Genomic DNA, 18,737 nt, shown 5'->3' on the forward strand with positions numbered 1-18,737 from the left:
TTTTGGTTACAATCAGTTGCCTTCCTTGGGCATATTGTGTCTAGTGAAGGAATTCGAGTAGATTCCCAGAAGATAGAAGCAGTGAAACAATGGGCCAGACCTATCTCTTCTACAGATATCAGAAGTTTCTTGGGTCTAGCGGGTTATTACAGAAGGTTTGTGAAAGGATTCTCATTCATAGCCTCTCCGTTGACTAAGTTGACTAAAAAGAAAGTCAAGTTTCAATGGTTAGATGATTGTGAGAAAAGCTTTGCAGAGTTGAAGACTAGATTGACTACAACTCCTATTTTAATTCTACCAGAGGGTTCAGACGATTATGTTATATATTGTGATGCTTCCAGAATTGGCCTAGGTTGTGTGTTGATGCAGCGAGGTAAGGTTATAGCTTATGCTTCTAGACAGTTTAAGGTGCATGAGAAGAATTATCCGACTCATGACCTCGAGCTTGCAGCAGTGGTGTTTGCACTTAAGATTTGGAGACACTACTTGTATGGTGTTCATGTAGATGTGTTCACAGACCATAAGAGCCTCCAGTATGTGTTCACCCAAAAAGAGTTGAATCTTCACCAGAGAAGATGGCTTGAGTTCCTCAAGGATTATGACAAGAGTCTACATTACCATCCTGGTAAGGCAAATGTAGTAGTAGATGCCCTTAGCAGACTATCTATGGGTAGTGTAGCATATGTTGAGGAAGAAAGAAAGGACCTAGCAAAAGATGTTCACAGAATTGCTCACCTAGGAGTTCGTCTTATGAGCATATCATATGGTGGTGTAACGGTTCAGAATGGGGCAGAATCTTCTTTAGTAGTGGAAGTTAAGGAAAAGCAAGACAGTGATCTGATATTGCTCGAACTCAAGGGTGCAGTCCATCAACAGAGAGTTGAGGTTTTCTCCCAAGGGGGAGATAGTGTGCTTCGCTACCAGGGTCGATTATGTGTTCCTAATGTGGGCGAGTTGAGACAGCATATCAGCATATTCTTGCAGAGGCCCATAACTCCAGATATTCTATCTATCCAGGCGCCAATAAGATGTACCGCAATCTGTGGGAAGTCTATTGGTGGAATGGTATGAAAAGAGATATAGCAGATTTTATGGCTAAGTGACCCAATTGCCAGCAAGTCAAGGTAGAACATTAGAACTAGGAGGTATGACTCAAGAGATTGGCATTCCTACTTGGAAGTGGGAAGTGATCGACATGGACTTCATCACAGGTTTACCTCAAACTCGCAGACAGCATGACTCCATTTGAGTGATAGTTGACAGAGTTACCAAGTCTTCTCACTTTTTGGCGGTCAAGACTACAGATTCGGCGGAGGACTACACCAAGCTTTAAATTAATGAGATTGTGAGGTTTCATGGGGTTCCTTTGTCTATCATCTCAGATAGAGGTCCTTAGTGTACCTCTCATTTCTGAAAGTCATTTCAGAAAGGTCTTGATACTCAGGTTAATCTTAGCACAACATTTCATCCCCAGACGGATGGTCAGGTCGAGCGTACCATTCAAACCTTATAGGACATGTTGAGAGCTTGTATGATCGACTTCAAGGGTAGTTGGAATGATCACCATCCTCTTATTGAGTTTGCTAACAACAATAACTACCATTCTAGCATTCAGATGGCCCCTTATGAGGCATTATATGGGCGTAGATGTAGATCTTCGGTTGGTTTGTTTGAAGTAGGTGAAGCAGCCTTGATAGGGCCAGATTCAGTCCTTTATGCTATGGAGGAAGTGCAACTCATTAGAGATAGACTTAAGACAGCCCAGAGTCGCCAGAAGTCTTATGTAGATGTAAGGAGAAGGGAACTAGAGTTCCAAGTTGATGATTGGGTTTTCCTAAAAGTGTCACCTATGAAGGGGATTATGAGATTTGGCAAGAAAGGGAAGCTCAGTCCCAGATATGTAGGCCCTTACAAGATTCTGAAAAAGATTGGTAAAGTGGCTTATGAGTTAGAGTTGCCAGCATAATTGGCAGCAGTGCATCCAGTCTTTCACATTTCACTATTGAAGAACTGTATGGGTGATCCACCATCCGTGGTGCCATTAGAGAGTGTGGCCGTAAAGATAGTCTTTCTTATGAGGATGTACCAATTGAGATTCTTGATCGTCAAGTTAGAAGGTTGAGAAACAAAAAAGTCGCTTCAGTCAAGGTTTTGTGAAGGAGTCAGTCCATAGAGGGAGCTACTTGGGAAGCAGAAGCAGCCATGAAGTCCAAGTACCCTCACCTCTTTCCTTCTGATTCTACTCCAGCTTGAGGTAATAGATCCTCTTCAGATTTTTAGTCATTCATGCGTAGATTCAGGCTTAGTAGTATGTTCCTTTAGTTTATATTTGCATTTTCAGCGTATTTGCATGTTTTGGAACTCAGTTCAGTCAGAAATCAGTTTTCAGTGTTTAGTGGTAGAGTTTGCAGCTCTTTCTCTCCATTCCAGCTAGTTTAGTCTTCATTCGAGGACGAATGTTCCCAAGGGGGAGATAATGTAGATTTCTAGAAGTGCAGGTGCCACCTACGGATCGTAGGTTGGACCACGATCTGTGGACCAGGTCCGTGGAACGTGGTCCACAGAAAAAAACCCCAGAAAACCTCGATCGTAGGTGGGACCACGGCCCGTGGACTAGGTCTGTAGTCCATAAAAGAAGAAACCCCAGAAAACCTCGACCGTAGGTGGGACCACGGATGGTCGCAGAAAAACACCCTCGACCCACGGCCAGGACCTACGGACCGTAGGTTGAACCACGGTCCGTGGACCAGGTCCATGAAAAATGGTCCGAAGAACCCATCCTCTGAGCCGAACGACGGCTGACCAGGATGAACTGTAGGGTGGACCACGGTCCGTGGACCAGGTCTGTCGATTGGTCCCGACAGCTTTTAAGTCAGGGTCGTTTTGGTCTTTTCCCTATGCGTTGGACCCCTAAACTATTTCGTTTAGACCTTAAATTATGAGGTTTTAGGCAGTTTAAGCCTAGAAACATAACTAGATATTACCTTAGTCAAAATCACTATTCAAAACTTAGAAAATTAGATGCATAAGAAGAGAAAGAGTCGACCAACCCTAGTTCAAGAACGCAACAAGTTTCCTGCAGTTCCAGCCCTAAAATCGAAGGATTTCTCCATGGAATTCGTCACTAAGTATGTGGGATTTCACTAGTGGGTTCCTTTCACTCCTTAGGTCCTTAGTTTTCAGTTAGTTTCTTGATTCCCTTATTTTGACTAGACCTAGGGTTTCTTGAATGATTAAGACTATTGGGTTCTTATCTATTAGAATGATTCAAATCAGATTAGTATGTTAATATTCAATCTATTGCATGAATTTCAGAACCCTAGCTATGTAGTTCTTTAGTTTTTGAATTACACATGCTAGGCTAGGTATCTCAGTTATTTCAGATATACATGCTCAGTCTTAAATGTGTCATTATCAATTATTAATGTGCATTCTTAGTTTGCATGTCATTTTGAGCTATCCAGTATATCACAATAATTAAGTCATAATGTGTTAATCACTTAATCCATTGGGAGTGGCATAATACCGAGTTGGACTAGGGTCAATTATAGTCCCAGAACTATGAGCCACTAGGTTGTAAGTCCCCTATGTGGACATCATTTTAGTGATCACGCCAGCATGCCTCTATACCTTTGGTTGGGCGTATTGGGTCCTCTCGATGGGGCTTATACATCGGACTCCACATTTAGCTCATGTGGTTTTACTATCGATTATTAGTAGCTCCCACAATTCAGTCAGATTCCATTGCATTGACCACATTTCAGTACAGTTCAGTATTCAGTCTCGGCATGTTATAATTTGGTCATTGCATTCAGTTAGCTCAGTATCTCTATCATGTTCAGATTATGCTCTTGATTTATTGCTTGTTCAGTTATATGTTTATTTTAGCTTTACGCTATCCTGCATGCTCAGTACCTTTCAAGTACTGACGCATACTCTACGCTACATCTTCTCGTGATATATGTTCAAATTCTTAGCATCCAGATCATGCTTAGATCAGTTCCCGATCTCCAGTTCAGCAGCATCAGTGGTGAGTCCTCATTCTTCGAGGACAACAATCATGTTATCTTTTCATTATTTCAGTCTTTTATTCTCAGTTTTGCTAAACTTAGTTGGGGCATGTCCCAACACTTCTAGTCAGTTAGAGGCTATTTTCAGACATAGTTAGATTTAACTTAGTGTTTGAGTTTGATGTTTCTTTTATAGTAAACTCTCATATTTGATGTTCAATTTTAGTATATGTGTATTCCCCATCATTTCAGATTTACTTATTATTAGCTTCCGCAACAGTTTTATTTCTCAGTTTATCTTTAGTATGCTCATAATTATGCGAGCAGAGTTAGGTTGGGGTCACTTGTGATCCTAGGTCCCGTGTCGCGTCTCGGGGGTAGCTCAGGGTGTGACACATACCTCAAAGAACAAGGTTCTTGAAAAATCTTGAAGAAGAACTTGATTAGAATCCTTGAAACCCAAGCTTGAAGGTATACAATCAAGAAAACGTTTCATGATATTCTTGAATTAGTTTCTTGAAATCTCTATGATCAAGAATTATGATTTTCATTAGTGATTCATAATTGTATGGAGGAATTTGAGTTGGGAAGAAGGAATTCCTGGAGAAAGATTTACCTTGAAGAAGAATCTTGAAAAACATTGAAAGAATCTTGAATGAAGTCTACTTTGATTTTTTTTCTCCTCTTGAATCTTCTCTCTAAAACCCTAAGGGGTCGTTTGGTAGGCCGCATTAGAAGAAATAGTCCATGTATTATGTGTGGTATTATTTAGTACTATGTTTGGTAGGAATTTGAGGCTATGTATAACTAATCCATGGATTAGTTATACATCGTAATGGTATTATAGGATGTATTACTAATACCTTCCATTTAGAGGTATTAGTAATACATGAGATATAATACCATGGGATAAGTCCATGTAAAGACAAAAATATCCCTATAATCATTTTAATTATTTTTTATTTTTTTTTGATTTTATGCTTTATATTTGTACTAGTAAATTTATTTAAATAAATTAGCTTACAAATTATTTAGAGAGAGTTGTTTGTTATTAAATAAATCCAATACAAATTGATACAAATTTGAAATATGAGTTATTTAACATTTACTAATTAAAAAGGAAAATATATCACTACATGACGTTTGCGATCTTAATTGAATGTATTTTACATACATACATATTTGTGTGGTTTTCTAATTATTTGTATTTTGAACAATTTAAAAAATTACATACATATAAAACTATAACTTGCAATTTTTATGTGTAAATGCAGATGGTTTATTCAATTTTACCATTTTTTTACCGTCTTTTCAATTTTAAAAGAAGATGGTTTATATTTTAAAATTGAAAATTGAGATTTTGTGAGTGATCAATTTATTAAGATGACAGTTATTTATCCTCAAATAATTCAAGTGAAAAAATAGCAAACATGACAACAAAATTGTTCTTCTCATAACTAGTTAGAAGGTCATAAAAAGATATATTGTCCGACAATTATCTACCTTGACCTAATTAAATAATAATTCAAGGGTATAATTGGAAAGAAAATTTTAAAAGAGTTCTAATCCAAACACAAGATGATGTGGGAAATAATGAACCAAACACTTGGTAAAAATAAACCATGCATTACTAATCTTTGCACTACTAATCTCTGCATTACTAATCCCTACATTACTAATTTCTGCGTTATTAACTTTTGTACCAAACGACCCATAAATGCTTTGGGGATGAATGAAATTGATTCTAATTATTTTAGACCCTTAATTGGGTGAAATTAGCGTCTAGAATAAGTGGGGGTAAGGAAAAGACTAAAATACCCCTCCTATTTTTGAGTAACTTTCTTAAATAGATAGCCTGACTTCAAAAGGGCATATCTCCCTCATACGAGCTCGAATATTAGAAAACCCGGCGGCGTCGAAAAGAGGATTCCAAGACCTCTCATTTAATATCTTATGGGTCTCCTAACTCATTTTGTGCTGAAAGTTATGGTCATTTGAAGTTGACTCAAAACTTAAAAGAACGTAGAAATGACGTGAATGAACTCTCTTCTAAAACCCTAAGCGTATTTGGATTTATGATGTCACACCCTGAAATAGGGGGCGTAACTGCCACTAGATACCCTATTAAATCAAGTTACCCACTAAAACATACTAGCGAACAAAACTGTGAGACAAAAAGATTGGGCAGCACAACCTCTAAAAAGTGAAGCCTGGACCCTGAAGGTCATGACCTGACTGAGAATAAATCATACCAACAATGGTAGACAAGCCAAAAGATAAAGATGTATTAGCTAGCCGACGAGGCAACAACTGAAGACATACCTACTTACCACATATATATACATGTCAAGTCTATGGGCTGGAGATTGAAACATACAAAGAAAACCCAGAATATTGTGTCCACAATAACCTCTATGAGTGACATAAGCATTGTTGGGACAATGCCCCGGCTATACCCAAACTGTACAAAAAAAGTAAACCTCCTCTGATGGCCCCAGGATAAGATGAAGCTTACTAACTCATAGTTGAACCTGAATCCTACCGGATGGGTCGATCAGAATCCCTGCCTGAACCTGCTCGTATGAAACAAAAAATAGTGTCCCCAGGCAATGGTTCGTCAGTACGAATAAAAATGTACTAATATGTAAAGCGGAAAGTAAAATCATAAATAGTTACTGTAAAATGGTAATAGAGATACCACCTGAAATTGAACATAAAATAATCTCCCTAGCTGACATTGGCCTCCTACCATTTAAATATGCATGGTATGCTCGTATAATCGTATGTCGTGTATACATATATATAGATGCAAATTCATGACATACCCAACCGAATACTAGTAATGATGGTGCTTTCCGGTAGATAACTGACATCATATACGCCAACATGTGGCCATCAGTGTCTCATACGTATAAATATAAGCAATAGGCCTCATAATAGCTCGGAAGTAAAATGCATAGCAGGTCATGTCATGAATTTATAACACCTATATGTTACCATCTTCATGTTGCCAATCTTGGCTTGTTTGTAGTCTTGTTCTCATAACCCCATAATAACTTTCGTATAACATATAACAATCTCATGGAACCTCATATGTTCTTCCAAATAAGCTTGAAAAGTTAACTCGAATTTTAGAAAAATAACCTTACCTTGCTCATATTCATAATAAGTTTAAGGTGACTTACTTAGTTCCTATCTTGGTTCCTAGATACTTTATAAAAGAAGTATTTCAAAAAACAAGTGTTCTAATAGTTTAAACATTTAAATTATATTGGAGAGTTTTGAAGATCGTGAGTTACTTTAAAGATTTTTCATAATAACTTTAGTGGGGAAAAAGGGTTGGTTACGAGTAATAGGGGTCTCCCGTGATATTTTAATTCACATCACCCAAAGAAGAATAAGAATTCATACATGCGGACATATAGTCAAGGAAACCGATAAATGACATGTAGATATCGAATACTCTATTTATCCGAACGAGTGGAATATCAAAATAATAGAATCACCAAAATAATTCAGTTGAGATCCCAATGCCTTTCACTAAAGGTCTTTCTAGCAAGAGAATAACAAAATATCACATTCGGCGTTTTAGGAATTTCCCAGGAGTGGTATTAAAATGAGGGACAGAGCTTAGCCTTCACATACCTTTTCCAATTAACGCTCGAATGGCTAAAGTTTCTTCACGAAAGTTATTCCTTATATCATAAGCTTCATAAATACTATATATACACCGCTGGTACGCACCTATAAACAATTCATAATTGAGCTTAAATCGGCAGATTTGCCATATGGCCTCAACTTGACGAAACGTTCGTAGAACTTCATAAAAACAATCATAAAAGAGTCTCGAGATGATTACCTTAGTTAACCAAGTGTAAACCTTTAAGAAACACCAATAACTACCAATTTATATCTTCAAAAACTAGCTCCAAACGTAGCTAATAAAAGGGGAAAACGATTGCCACGTGTAGAGATCACGTTTCTAGGCACGGGGACAACCTTTAATAGTAGAAATCGTCAAAAACTAACCTTCATCATGCAAGAACTCCATTAGATCCCTCTCTTAAGTTTTATTTCTGGTTAAGGAGTGAAAATAAATGTTTTCATGGCTTAAAATGTTGAGTAAGCCGATATACCACATTTTTTACCCGACTCGGATCGCGACCCAGATTTTGCCCCGGCAGTCCGCGGTAAAACCATCATAACTCTTCACTCCGATGTCGGTTGGACACGGGTTTTGTGCGTTGTAAACTAGACTCATAGGCCTTCGATTTAATGGTCATGGGCCTTCTAACTCTTTTATATTGGGAAAAAACATCCAAGACATTTGACCCAAAGTTAAGAAAATATTATTAGAGAAACGTTGATAACTTTTGCCGACCTTAGCTTCGTTAATTTTCTTGACTTCAAAACATAACATACGAACCTTGTGCTTTTATAATACCTCATAACACACTATTCTTGGCATGTTAGACACTCATAGGTTTACCCCAAGGTATGAAATAATTTAAACCTTTCAAACGGGCAAAGTTCTACCCGAGCCATTTCTTTAATCTAGAACTTTATTTGAGGGGTCCCTTTGACCTAAAACGTTAGTTTAGTTCCTTGATATTGCCACTCATTTGAAATCTTAATCTCCAATGTATTATACCAAGTCATATACACCTCATATAACCATGCCAAACTACGCCACACATATTATGCAAGAATAGAGACAAAGTACGGGATCTTACATTATCCTCCCCTTATGAACATTCGCCCGCGAATGGATCTAGACATTTCCTTGGTTGAATTTTTTTTTCCATAGGACTTTATTTGCAAGTCTATGTTTGTTACAGTCGCAAATTAAAGTCAAAATCTGAAAATTTTAACTCCTAATCTTTGTATAACTATCTCATAAGAAGACATATAAATTGCACTTTCGAGCTTCTGAAAATTTAATGAAGTCATTGTGAAGAAATAATTGCTAATTATCGAAATGTGACTCACCTTAAGTCATAAACAGTTGGGGGTAGTCCTTCCTCATTTCCTCTTCCGCTTCCCAAGTCATTTCCTCAACGTTGTTGCTTCTCCACAACACTTTCGCAAAAGCTACATCTTTAGTTCGAAGCTTTCTTACTTGCCGATCTAAAATCGCTATTAGTACCTCTGCATAAGGTAAATCTTCAGCGATACAAATTTTTTCAATGGGCATAATACATGAAGGATCTCCAATGCACTTCCGCAACATAGATATATGAAATACAAGATGGACTGCTTCCAATTCTGAAGGCAAATCAAGCTCGTATGCCACCATACCGATCTTTTGAATAATCTTATACGATCCAACGTACCTAGGACTGAGCTTCCCTTTCTTTCTGAATCGCATGATGCCCTTCATTGGCGACACTTTCAAGAAAACCCAATCTTCTACATCAAACTCTAAGTTCTGTCGTCGAACATCGACATAAGACTTCTGCCGATATTGTGTTGTATGAAGCCGGTCTCTAATAAGTTTAACCTTTTCAATTGCTTGTTGGACTAGATTGGGACCTAGCAAATCTGCTTTCCCGAGCTCAAACCAACCGATCGGGGACCTACACTTCCGCCCATATAGTGCTTCGTAAGGGGCCATCTGAATACTAGCTTGAAAGTTATTATTATAAGCAAACTCGATAAGAGTTAGATGTTGATCCCAACTTCCTTTAAAATCCAGCACACAAGCACATAACATATCCTCAACCGTCTGAATAGTATGTTCTGCCTGTCCATCAGTTTGTGGATGAAAAGTGGTGTTAAGATTTACCTGAGTGCCTAGACCTTCTGAAATGATCTCCAAAAATGTGTTGTAAATTGAGCTCCTTGATCGGAGATAATAGATAATGGAACTCCGTGAAGGAGAACAATCTCTTGAATGTAAAGCTTGGCATAATCTTCAGCTGAATATGTCGTTCTAACTTGCAAGAAATGAGCAGATTTTGTCAGCCTATCGATAATTACCCAAATGGAATCATACCTTCATGGAGTGCGAGGCAAACCAGTGATGAAGTCCATATTTATCATATCCCATTTCCATAACGGATATCCCAAATCGTGCTTGCCTCTCTCCCCTCTATCTCTCTCCCAATCTCGCACACTAATACACAAATACACATATTAACTTTGAGTACGATTTTCGACAGTTATAAAAAAGAGAAAACCAAATTATCAAATAATGTACCAAAATGTAAACTTATATATACACTTCATATGTATTATTATAATACTAAAATTTTTAGAAATTGAAACTTTGACAACTCTAGATTGATTGAAATATCATTTTTGTGTACTTAATTAAGAAAATTTGTATACTTTCTTTTGAATATATTTCTAAATGTTTAAAATGTGAATACGATATAATTGAGATGTTTCTTTAAAAGCCAACAGTCATAATTTTCTATTATATCATTGCTTATATATAAGTCGAAGTCGAACAAACTATTATTACTGATTTACCTTTATGGTAAAATACAAAAATCGAACTTAAAAAAATCAAAGCATACCGAACTAATTTGATATGATGATGGTATGTATTTTTAACTTGAAATTAAAGTTATCAAACCGGAATTTTCAAACTACTCTATAACTTTTCTAAAATTAATTGCTAATTACCAAAATCTTTCTAAACAAACTCAAATTCAATTTTATAAATTGTCACCATAGATATAGAGATGATAGTAGAGTGTGAATACAAAAATAGAGTTCAATTTCTCATCGTATTCTTAGTGGGATTCGATATCCAACACTGTTGGATTGTATATTTGATAACAACCGCTTATGTCATTTAGTTAGTTTAATTTGGATGTATCATATGATATATAACTATAGATAGTCCATTACGACCATCAAATATATTAATGGTGTAACATTTTTTATAATTACTTTGATGGTATAAAAATTAATTTGCACATATGCAATTTTGTTGGTGCATAGGACATACTCCTTTAAATATGCTCGACAACATGTTTTCACCTTAATTTTCTCAAACCGGTAAAAAATTCTATTTATAAATTACAAACCTCTTTCAAATGTTAAGCACCCAAAACAAACAAACAAACAAAACAAAACAAAACAAGAAAGAAAGCAAAAAAAAATGGATAGAAGAATTCTTGGTTTGTCTGTCCTAACACTCATGATTTGCTCTCTCCTTGTTACAAAAACATGGGCCGATGAAGATAAAAACCCAGAAGAAGCGGCGGCTAACAAGAACTCGAATCCAGCAGCTGTTGGAGCTACTCCAACAGAACCCAAGAACGATGATTCTGATGCACATGATAGTGATGAGAATTACGTTGGTGCTGGTGGTTTTAATGGGCAAGAAGATCAATTTGGTCCTGAAATCGTCGTTGTTGGGCATTAAGTTAATTAATTAGTCCTTTTTCATCAGAATCGTATTCATGACTTAAATATGACATGTATACATTCATGTTTTTTGCAAATTTTTGTATGAACATATAATAAATTACAATTTGAAACAATTGTACATGTGCTTTCATTGTTAATTAGAATGTTCAGAGTTGTATTCATGATTTAAATACCACTGATTCCATGTCCATAAAAAAATTTTAAAAAATAAAATTATTAAGTTATAAATTCTGTTTCACTATTTTTCACTTCCACATTTTAATCCAAAACAATCTGAATAACTGATTAACAAATGAAAAATACATACGAAAAAAGTCAACAAAAATGATTAATCTTTAATATTTAAAAATGAAAAGTTACCAACTCCTAATATATCTCAGCTACTTATCACTTTCACATTCTAAACAAAAATATTCAGAATTTAAAAAAAAAAACAAATGAAAAATGCCCCAAAAAAAGAATAATAGAACTGATGCACATAAAACTACCCAATACAAGTAATTGAATAAACATAAAAAGGAAAACCATAATTAACAAAAAAAATGATATTTACATAAAAAAAAAAACACACAAAAAATATTCTACACATTATAATTGAGACGTAGAGGAAGAAAAATTTGATCTATAATTATGAAATTTGAAAGTTATCAACTCCTAATATATCTCCATTATTTCTCACTTTCACATTCTAATCCAAAACATTGTGAATAACCAATAAGCATATGAAAAATACATTAAGAAAATCAACAAAAAAAGATTTAGGGCCTGTTTGGAAAAGCACCTGATAATTAGAATTTGTGTAATTACAAAGGTAGTAATTACTAGCCTAGCAATTATATAGCCTAGTAATTATACCAACATGTTTATTTGTCACAGTGTAATTACACATGTATTGTTTGGTTGCACAATGTAATTATAAGGTTATATTTAAATAATTTATATTAGACAAATAAGGGAACTTTATAAATTATATTAAATTGAATATTTAAAATATATATTGTTTTTTGAAAATATATTAATGAATAAACAAATGTTCTTAACTCCAATGTAGACTCCGGACACCGGGCAGGAAACCCAAAAAAAACTAATATTGTAAAAAATAATTGATTTATATTTTTCAATTTAGTATATTTTAATTAAATTAATCATAAAAACTAAAACTATAGAATTTCTATGAACATCATGTAATGCATGTTTGACCAAAAAAAAGCTATAAATATAATGTCATAAATTATAAAATATTTAGCAAAAATATAATCTATCAAGTCTAACTTAAAAATAGCTTGCTATGTAAAATACTGAGTTAATACTTCTAAAACAAATGAAATTGAAAATATAACATAAGTTCTAAATTCAAAACAAAAAATTTAACATAATACTCTTTCGTCAAAATTCAATATATGTAACATACATAAATATGATTTCAAAGAAAAGGAAAATATAAATCCATAACTTTATTCAACAATGAATTCTACTTTAATTTAAAAATAAGAATACTAACAAAATTATACTTATGATTTTTTTTAAAGAAAATATTAGAATAATAAAAATAAAAAAGAATTTAAAATAATAAAAAATACATTAAAATGAAAAAATAAAAATAGAACCAAAAGGAAAAAATTAAAAAGTAACCAGCTTGTAATTATACCATGTAATTACTAGCAATTCACAGTCTTCCCCTTTTAATTGAAGAGTGTAATTGCACCCAATTACCTGTTGACCATGTAATTACATGGACAACCAAACAAGACAAACAGGGACGGACTCACATGTATAGGTGGGGGTGCACATGCACCCGTTAACTTCGAAAATAATCTTGTATATATATATACATTTATCTCAAGAAACTGATATAAACAGGGAATATAGGAAAGAGTGCACCCTTAGAGAACATAAAACTACTTTGGTCTGCTGGTAGAAGCAAGGAAATTCATCCCTGCAGCTTGGGGTTGAGCCTAGTTAACATCCCATTTTTTACTTTTTTACTCTTTTTATTACAAAAGGAGAATAGTATTTATTTATAACATTAAATAAAATTGTTAAATAGGGAGATTCGAACTCATGATCATCCAATAGCTATTAATAACTAATCGAATACGACATTATTCTTAATCGTCATTAAAAAATTCGCTATCATCCATTAATCGTCATTGAAAAATTCGTTAATGCTTAAATTAAGATATTATTGATGCACCAAGCTCTTTAAATCCTGAATTCGCCTTTGAGGATAAAGAGTGTAATTACATCCAATTACACTAAATTCAATTTAACAGGATGGCTTTCCAAACGGCCCTTAAACTATCATTATATATAGGTATAAATATTTACGAACCATGTCTACAACTTCCCTTATGATTGCTCTTCAAACTACGACATCTACTGCTTTAAATTGTGATACTGAAATTTTAATACAATTCTCTTTATATCTCTTTCAATATTCTACAAAAAGGTTACAAATTTAGAAAAAACGGTAGACTTAATCAGCGATATAACAATAACAAAAATACTGTAAAACTTGATGTCACTCTCCGAGTCTACACTCTGGATTTGGTCGACACTTGAGAACCATTGTTGGTCCCAAGCAAATCTTTGTCCTGACTGACTACTAAGCAGAAAAGTAACTCAAGCATACACAAACATTAAAACTAAAAAATTGTCAAAATAGTTTACTGAAACTCAATATGAAACATAAAGTTTTAAATAAAACATACATATCCATCAGATTTAGATACTATTCTTCAAAGAAAACTCATGTTTAAGTTGATTTTCAAGAGCTCAAACATTCATAATCATGATAAAGTGTGCAGTGTGGTTAAGATTATAGATGATGAGGAGCTGATAAAGAAGTACACACCTAAAGAATCTGAACCCTTCATTCTATGTCATATTCTCTACAAAAATTCATACTAAATTTAGTAGCGCTTTTATGTTACTTTTCATAAATCACATGAATTTTAGAATTATTTTTTGGGAAAAGGGTCAAATATGCCCTTAAACTATGTAAAAGGAACACAAATGCCCTCCGTTTATAGTTTGACTCAAAATGTCGTTACCGTTAATATTTTGGTTCTAAAATGCCCTTGTAGTCAATATTTTGGTCCAAAAATGTCCTTTTCCAAATAAATATATTATTTTTTTTCTTCTTAAACATATCTTCTTCCTAATTAACATATTATTAAAGAATATTATTCTTGGTTCTTTCTTTTAAATTCACTTTAACAAATAAAAATATAGGAATTTTTTTTTTCTTCTAAATCTCATTTTATTAATTAAAAAAAAATAACTTCATGTACCCTTTCGACATATAATATATGCCATATATAAGATCTTAGTATATCCATCATAAAAAATAATTATAATAAAATAAGAATTTTTTTATTTTTTATTTTTTTCTGAATTGAAGATAAATATTTTCTAATTTAAAAATATTATTAGAAAAAGAATGTATTAAAAAGAAAATAAATAATATATTTTATTTGGAAAATGAGCATTTTTGACTCATTAAATAACAATAAGGACATTTTTGGACCAAAGTATTGATGACAAGGGCATTTTTGGACCAAACTACAAAAGGAAGACAATTTTGTTCCTTTTACACAGTTTAAGGGCATTTTTAACACTTTTTCTTTTCTTTTTTTAATAATATTTCACAGGACCTTGACTTCAACGCTATTTGTCAAGTTATTTAAATATTGCGAAAAGAAGAAGAATCTATGATCTTATGTAATTATATGACTTTTGTCAAGTTCTTTAAATATTGTTACTCTTATCATTAGTTATATGGATCCTAATCAGTTTTATTTAATTTTCAATCAATTTCTAAAAATAGTATTTTATTTACTTTTCGTTAGTGTATAAATTCTTACCGAGCTTCTTAACTTTAAAAAAATAAAATAACTAACTTAATTATAAATTAATTATCTTAAAATATTATCTATTATTTATACTAAATTAATTAATAAAAATTTAATATAAAACTCTTCCTTTTGAAATGATTTTCGAAATATTCATAAAGTAGTAATAATTATGAATCTATATATTATAAACATATAAAAATATACACATTACTTATTTTATATAGAAGAAAGACAAAACAATCTAAAAATAACTTGAAAAATATTTTTGAATTTTATAAAGCTAATTATTTCTCGAAGTTGAAGAAGCTAAATAATTAATAAGTATTGTGGCGGATCAAAATTGGATGTCAACAATTGTACTGCTAATAGTGTTACGATTATAACATACCAAGGTATTATATCATAAACATTTGTATTTATAGTAATTTCTTACTTTGTATGTTATTACTTAACATTTAAATTTTCTTTTAAATATTGCGAAGGGAATATCATAATATTTACTATATTTATCAATAATATGCTTATTAATCTCATATTTTTGAAAAAGTAATAGCGCACAAAAATGGTACATGACTTGATTTTCGAATTAAGGAAATAATTATTGATATTTTTGAATTAATTGAAACACAAACATAATAGTGTGAAGATGCAAAACAAAGAAATAATTTTAATGTCAAAATATACTGACAAAAGAGATTGGGAAAGTAACGAAGTAAATGAATTAATGTTAAAATTAAGGATTAAGAAATAAACGTGAAGATAATAATTAAGAAGATCAAAATTTATTTACGAAGACAATAACAACCCAATATAACTAGAAGACAATATGAACTCAATATAAGTATATAACTATCATTGGAAATAGAAGAAATAAACATAAGACAAGAATATTGTAGAGAAAATGACATAAATAGTCCCTTAATTATAGAAGTATGTTTAAAATGGCCCCTTAATTATACACTTAACGGATTTAGTCCTTTAACTATTTAATAACTTATCAGTTTTGGTCTCTTAACTATACACTTACCGGTTTTAGTCGCTTAACTATAAATTTACCGATTTTAGTCCTTTCAGGTTTGGTCTTTGTCCATTTTCTTAATACAAATAACTTAGGTTTATACTAACAGAATTCATGCCTTGAGAAATAAAATCATTTCGCAATTTTTCTGTTGTTTCTCTATCTCCGCTACTTTTTCTTCAAATTAACCTTATGCAAAAACCTTAACCTCAACGATTTAAAATAAAATTTACAAGGAAAGAAAATATAAGTCATAATTTTATTCAACAGAGGATAAAATGAAGCATATTATTGCTACTAATGAATTGAATATGCTAAACTTTATCATAAAAATAAAAAATTACTACCCCGTTAAATTCAAAGTTTGTACGCCAACGACTTCATTGAACGGAATTTGTTTAATTTTTCAGAAAGTGAAATTTATAAAATGGTAAATTTGTAAACATTTTTTAAGTAGATCAATTTTATTATTCTATTAATTTTATTTTACGTAAAGAAATTTAAGTAAATTAAATAAAATCCGCACTGATTAGCATATTCAAGTGTGGATTCAAGTCATTAACAACAATTATATGCTTAATTTTATCCCCCATTGAATAAAATTAGGATTTATATCTTCTTTCCTCATTAATTTTATTTTGAATTGCTGACGTTATTGTTCTTTTCATAAGAGTAGTTTGAAGGGAAAAAGGTGGGGTAGAGAAACAACTTAAAAAATGTTAAAGATTTAATTTCACGAAGATTTCCATTAATATAAACCTAAGCTATTTGTATTTAAAAAATGGACAAAGACCAAACCTGATAAGTTTTTGAATACTTAAAGGACTAAAATCGGTAAGTTTATAATTAAGAGACTAAAATCGATAAGTGTATAGTTAAGGGACCAAAGCTGATAAGTTTTTGAATAGTTAAAGGACTAAATCTGTTAAGTGTATAGTTAAGGGACCATTTTAGACCTACTTCTATAATTAATGGACTATTTATGTCATTTTCTCGAATATTGTATATAATTAGAATGCACAAATTTATTGCAATAATGAATAAAAACACTATTTCTTTATTAAGGCCATTGACCTGTCATCGATACCCTTCCTAGCCACCCTAACTATTTTTAGGGAAAAATTACGCGATTATGCAAGCTTATACTAATTAATTAGTCATCATAGTTATAGTTTGCTATAATTATCACTCGCGACTAACATTAATCATTAATTATGTGGCTTGGCTTCGAGTTTGTATAATTAGTCACGTTTGTATAATTCACCACATTTGTATAAATCACAACTAACAATTTTTCGTTTGATTTGTATTTGTATAGGATGGTTTGTATTTGCATTTGACGATGATTTCCATTGATTTTTCAGTTTTATCAACATACACATTCAATCTTTTTTTATATAACTTTTTAAAGTTTGTGTAAATGTGTAGTTTTCGAATTTTGTATAATATAATTTATATAATGTAATTTTGTATAATATAATTTGTATAACTGTTTAAAGTTCATATGTTTATGTTTGTATCAATTCGTTATTTCGAGTTTTATCATATTAGTATAATATTTCTAGACTTTGTATTACTCAATTATACAAACGTACCTGCGAATTATACAAACGACATGCAAATTATACAAACGTACCCGTGAATCATACAAACGAGATGTGAATTATATGAATTATTGCCCTCTCTCGCTCTCCCTCTCTCCTCCCTCTCCCAATCTCGCTCGCCAGATATACAAATACATATGTATATCAGTTACATATATACAATTATCTACCCGTTATACATATACAATTCGTCTCTCTCCCACTCTCTGCCCTCTCTCATTTGCCTCGCTCCTCCCTCTCCCAATCTCGCTCGCCACTCCCCTCTCTATAACATGTAGCCATGAATCTTAATTAGCAAACTATAGCTATGGAACGTAATTAAGCTATTTTTGAGTGGTTATATGTGAAAGTTCTCTTTTAAAAAAAAAAGAGGAAATGTATCTAAATTCATTATCAATCTGTCAAACTTTTTACGGCAAAAATAAAAGAAATATGAAATCTCAATACTTTGTAAATCAGCATACACTGGCAACCTTAGTTGTAGAAAGTTTATATAGCAAGAATGAGAATATTTCTAAAGCAACCATCCGAGAATATGAGAAATTCTCATAAATTAAAGATTAGACAATATTTTTTTATTTTCCAGAAATACACTGAAGTGTGGCATATTATCCCAACAAAGATTTCCCTAATTTATGTCCTTTCGCTTGGCACGCTCCGCATGTGTAGAAGTGAGTCATTCATTTTTGAAATGCGATTCTAACTTTATCGATTTCCACGTTGGTCGTTCTCATACCCGTCAGCCACCCACATCTTGTTACAAAATTCACATCCAAGACCCGACATCATTATACTCGAATCATTGCAATGACCTTGTTTGTTTTTATCATAAAAGCTCTGGAGTTATTTACTTACATAATGTCAG

The 18,737-nt window shown here is 32.7% G+C and overlaps 1 protein-coding gene across 1 annotated transcript; it reads right to left on the reverse strand.

The window, feature by feature from the left end:
* Positions 1-9,000: 9,000 nt before the first annotated feature.
* LOC125831555 (uncharacterized) lies at positions 9,001-9,624 on the reverse strand. The gene has a single exon (XM_049510713.1). It carries the CDS (start codon positions 9,622-9,624, stop codon positions 9,001-9,003), a length of 624 nt encoding a protein of 207 aa, XP_049366670.1.
* Positions 9,625-18,737: the final 9,113 nt, after the last annotated feature.

This window comes from Solanum verrucosum, unplaced genomic scaffold (genome assembly GCF_900185275.1).
Source record: "Solanum verrucosum unplaced genomic scaffold, falcon-dt-bn FXZP01000049.1, whole genome shotgun sequence".
In the NCBI taxonomy this organism is placed as follows: domain Eukaryota; kingdom Viridiplantae; phylum Streptophyta; class Magnoliopsida; order Solanales; family Solanaceae; genus Solanum; species Solanum verrucosum.

Excerpts from the sequence above, each read along its gene's own strand:
- LOC125831555 (XM_049510713.1), bottom strand. The coding sequence starts at position 9,624 with ATGGCCCCTTACGAAGCACTATATGGGCGGAAGTGTAGGTCCCCGATC.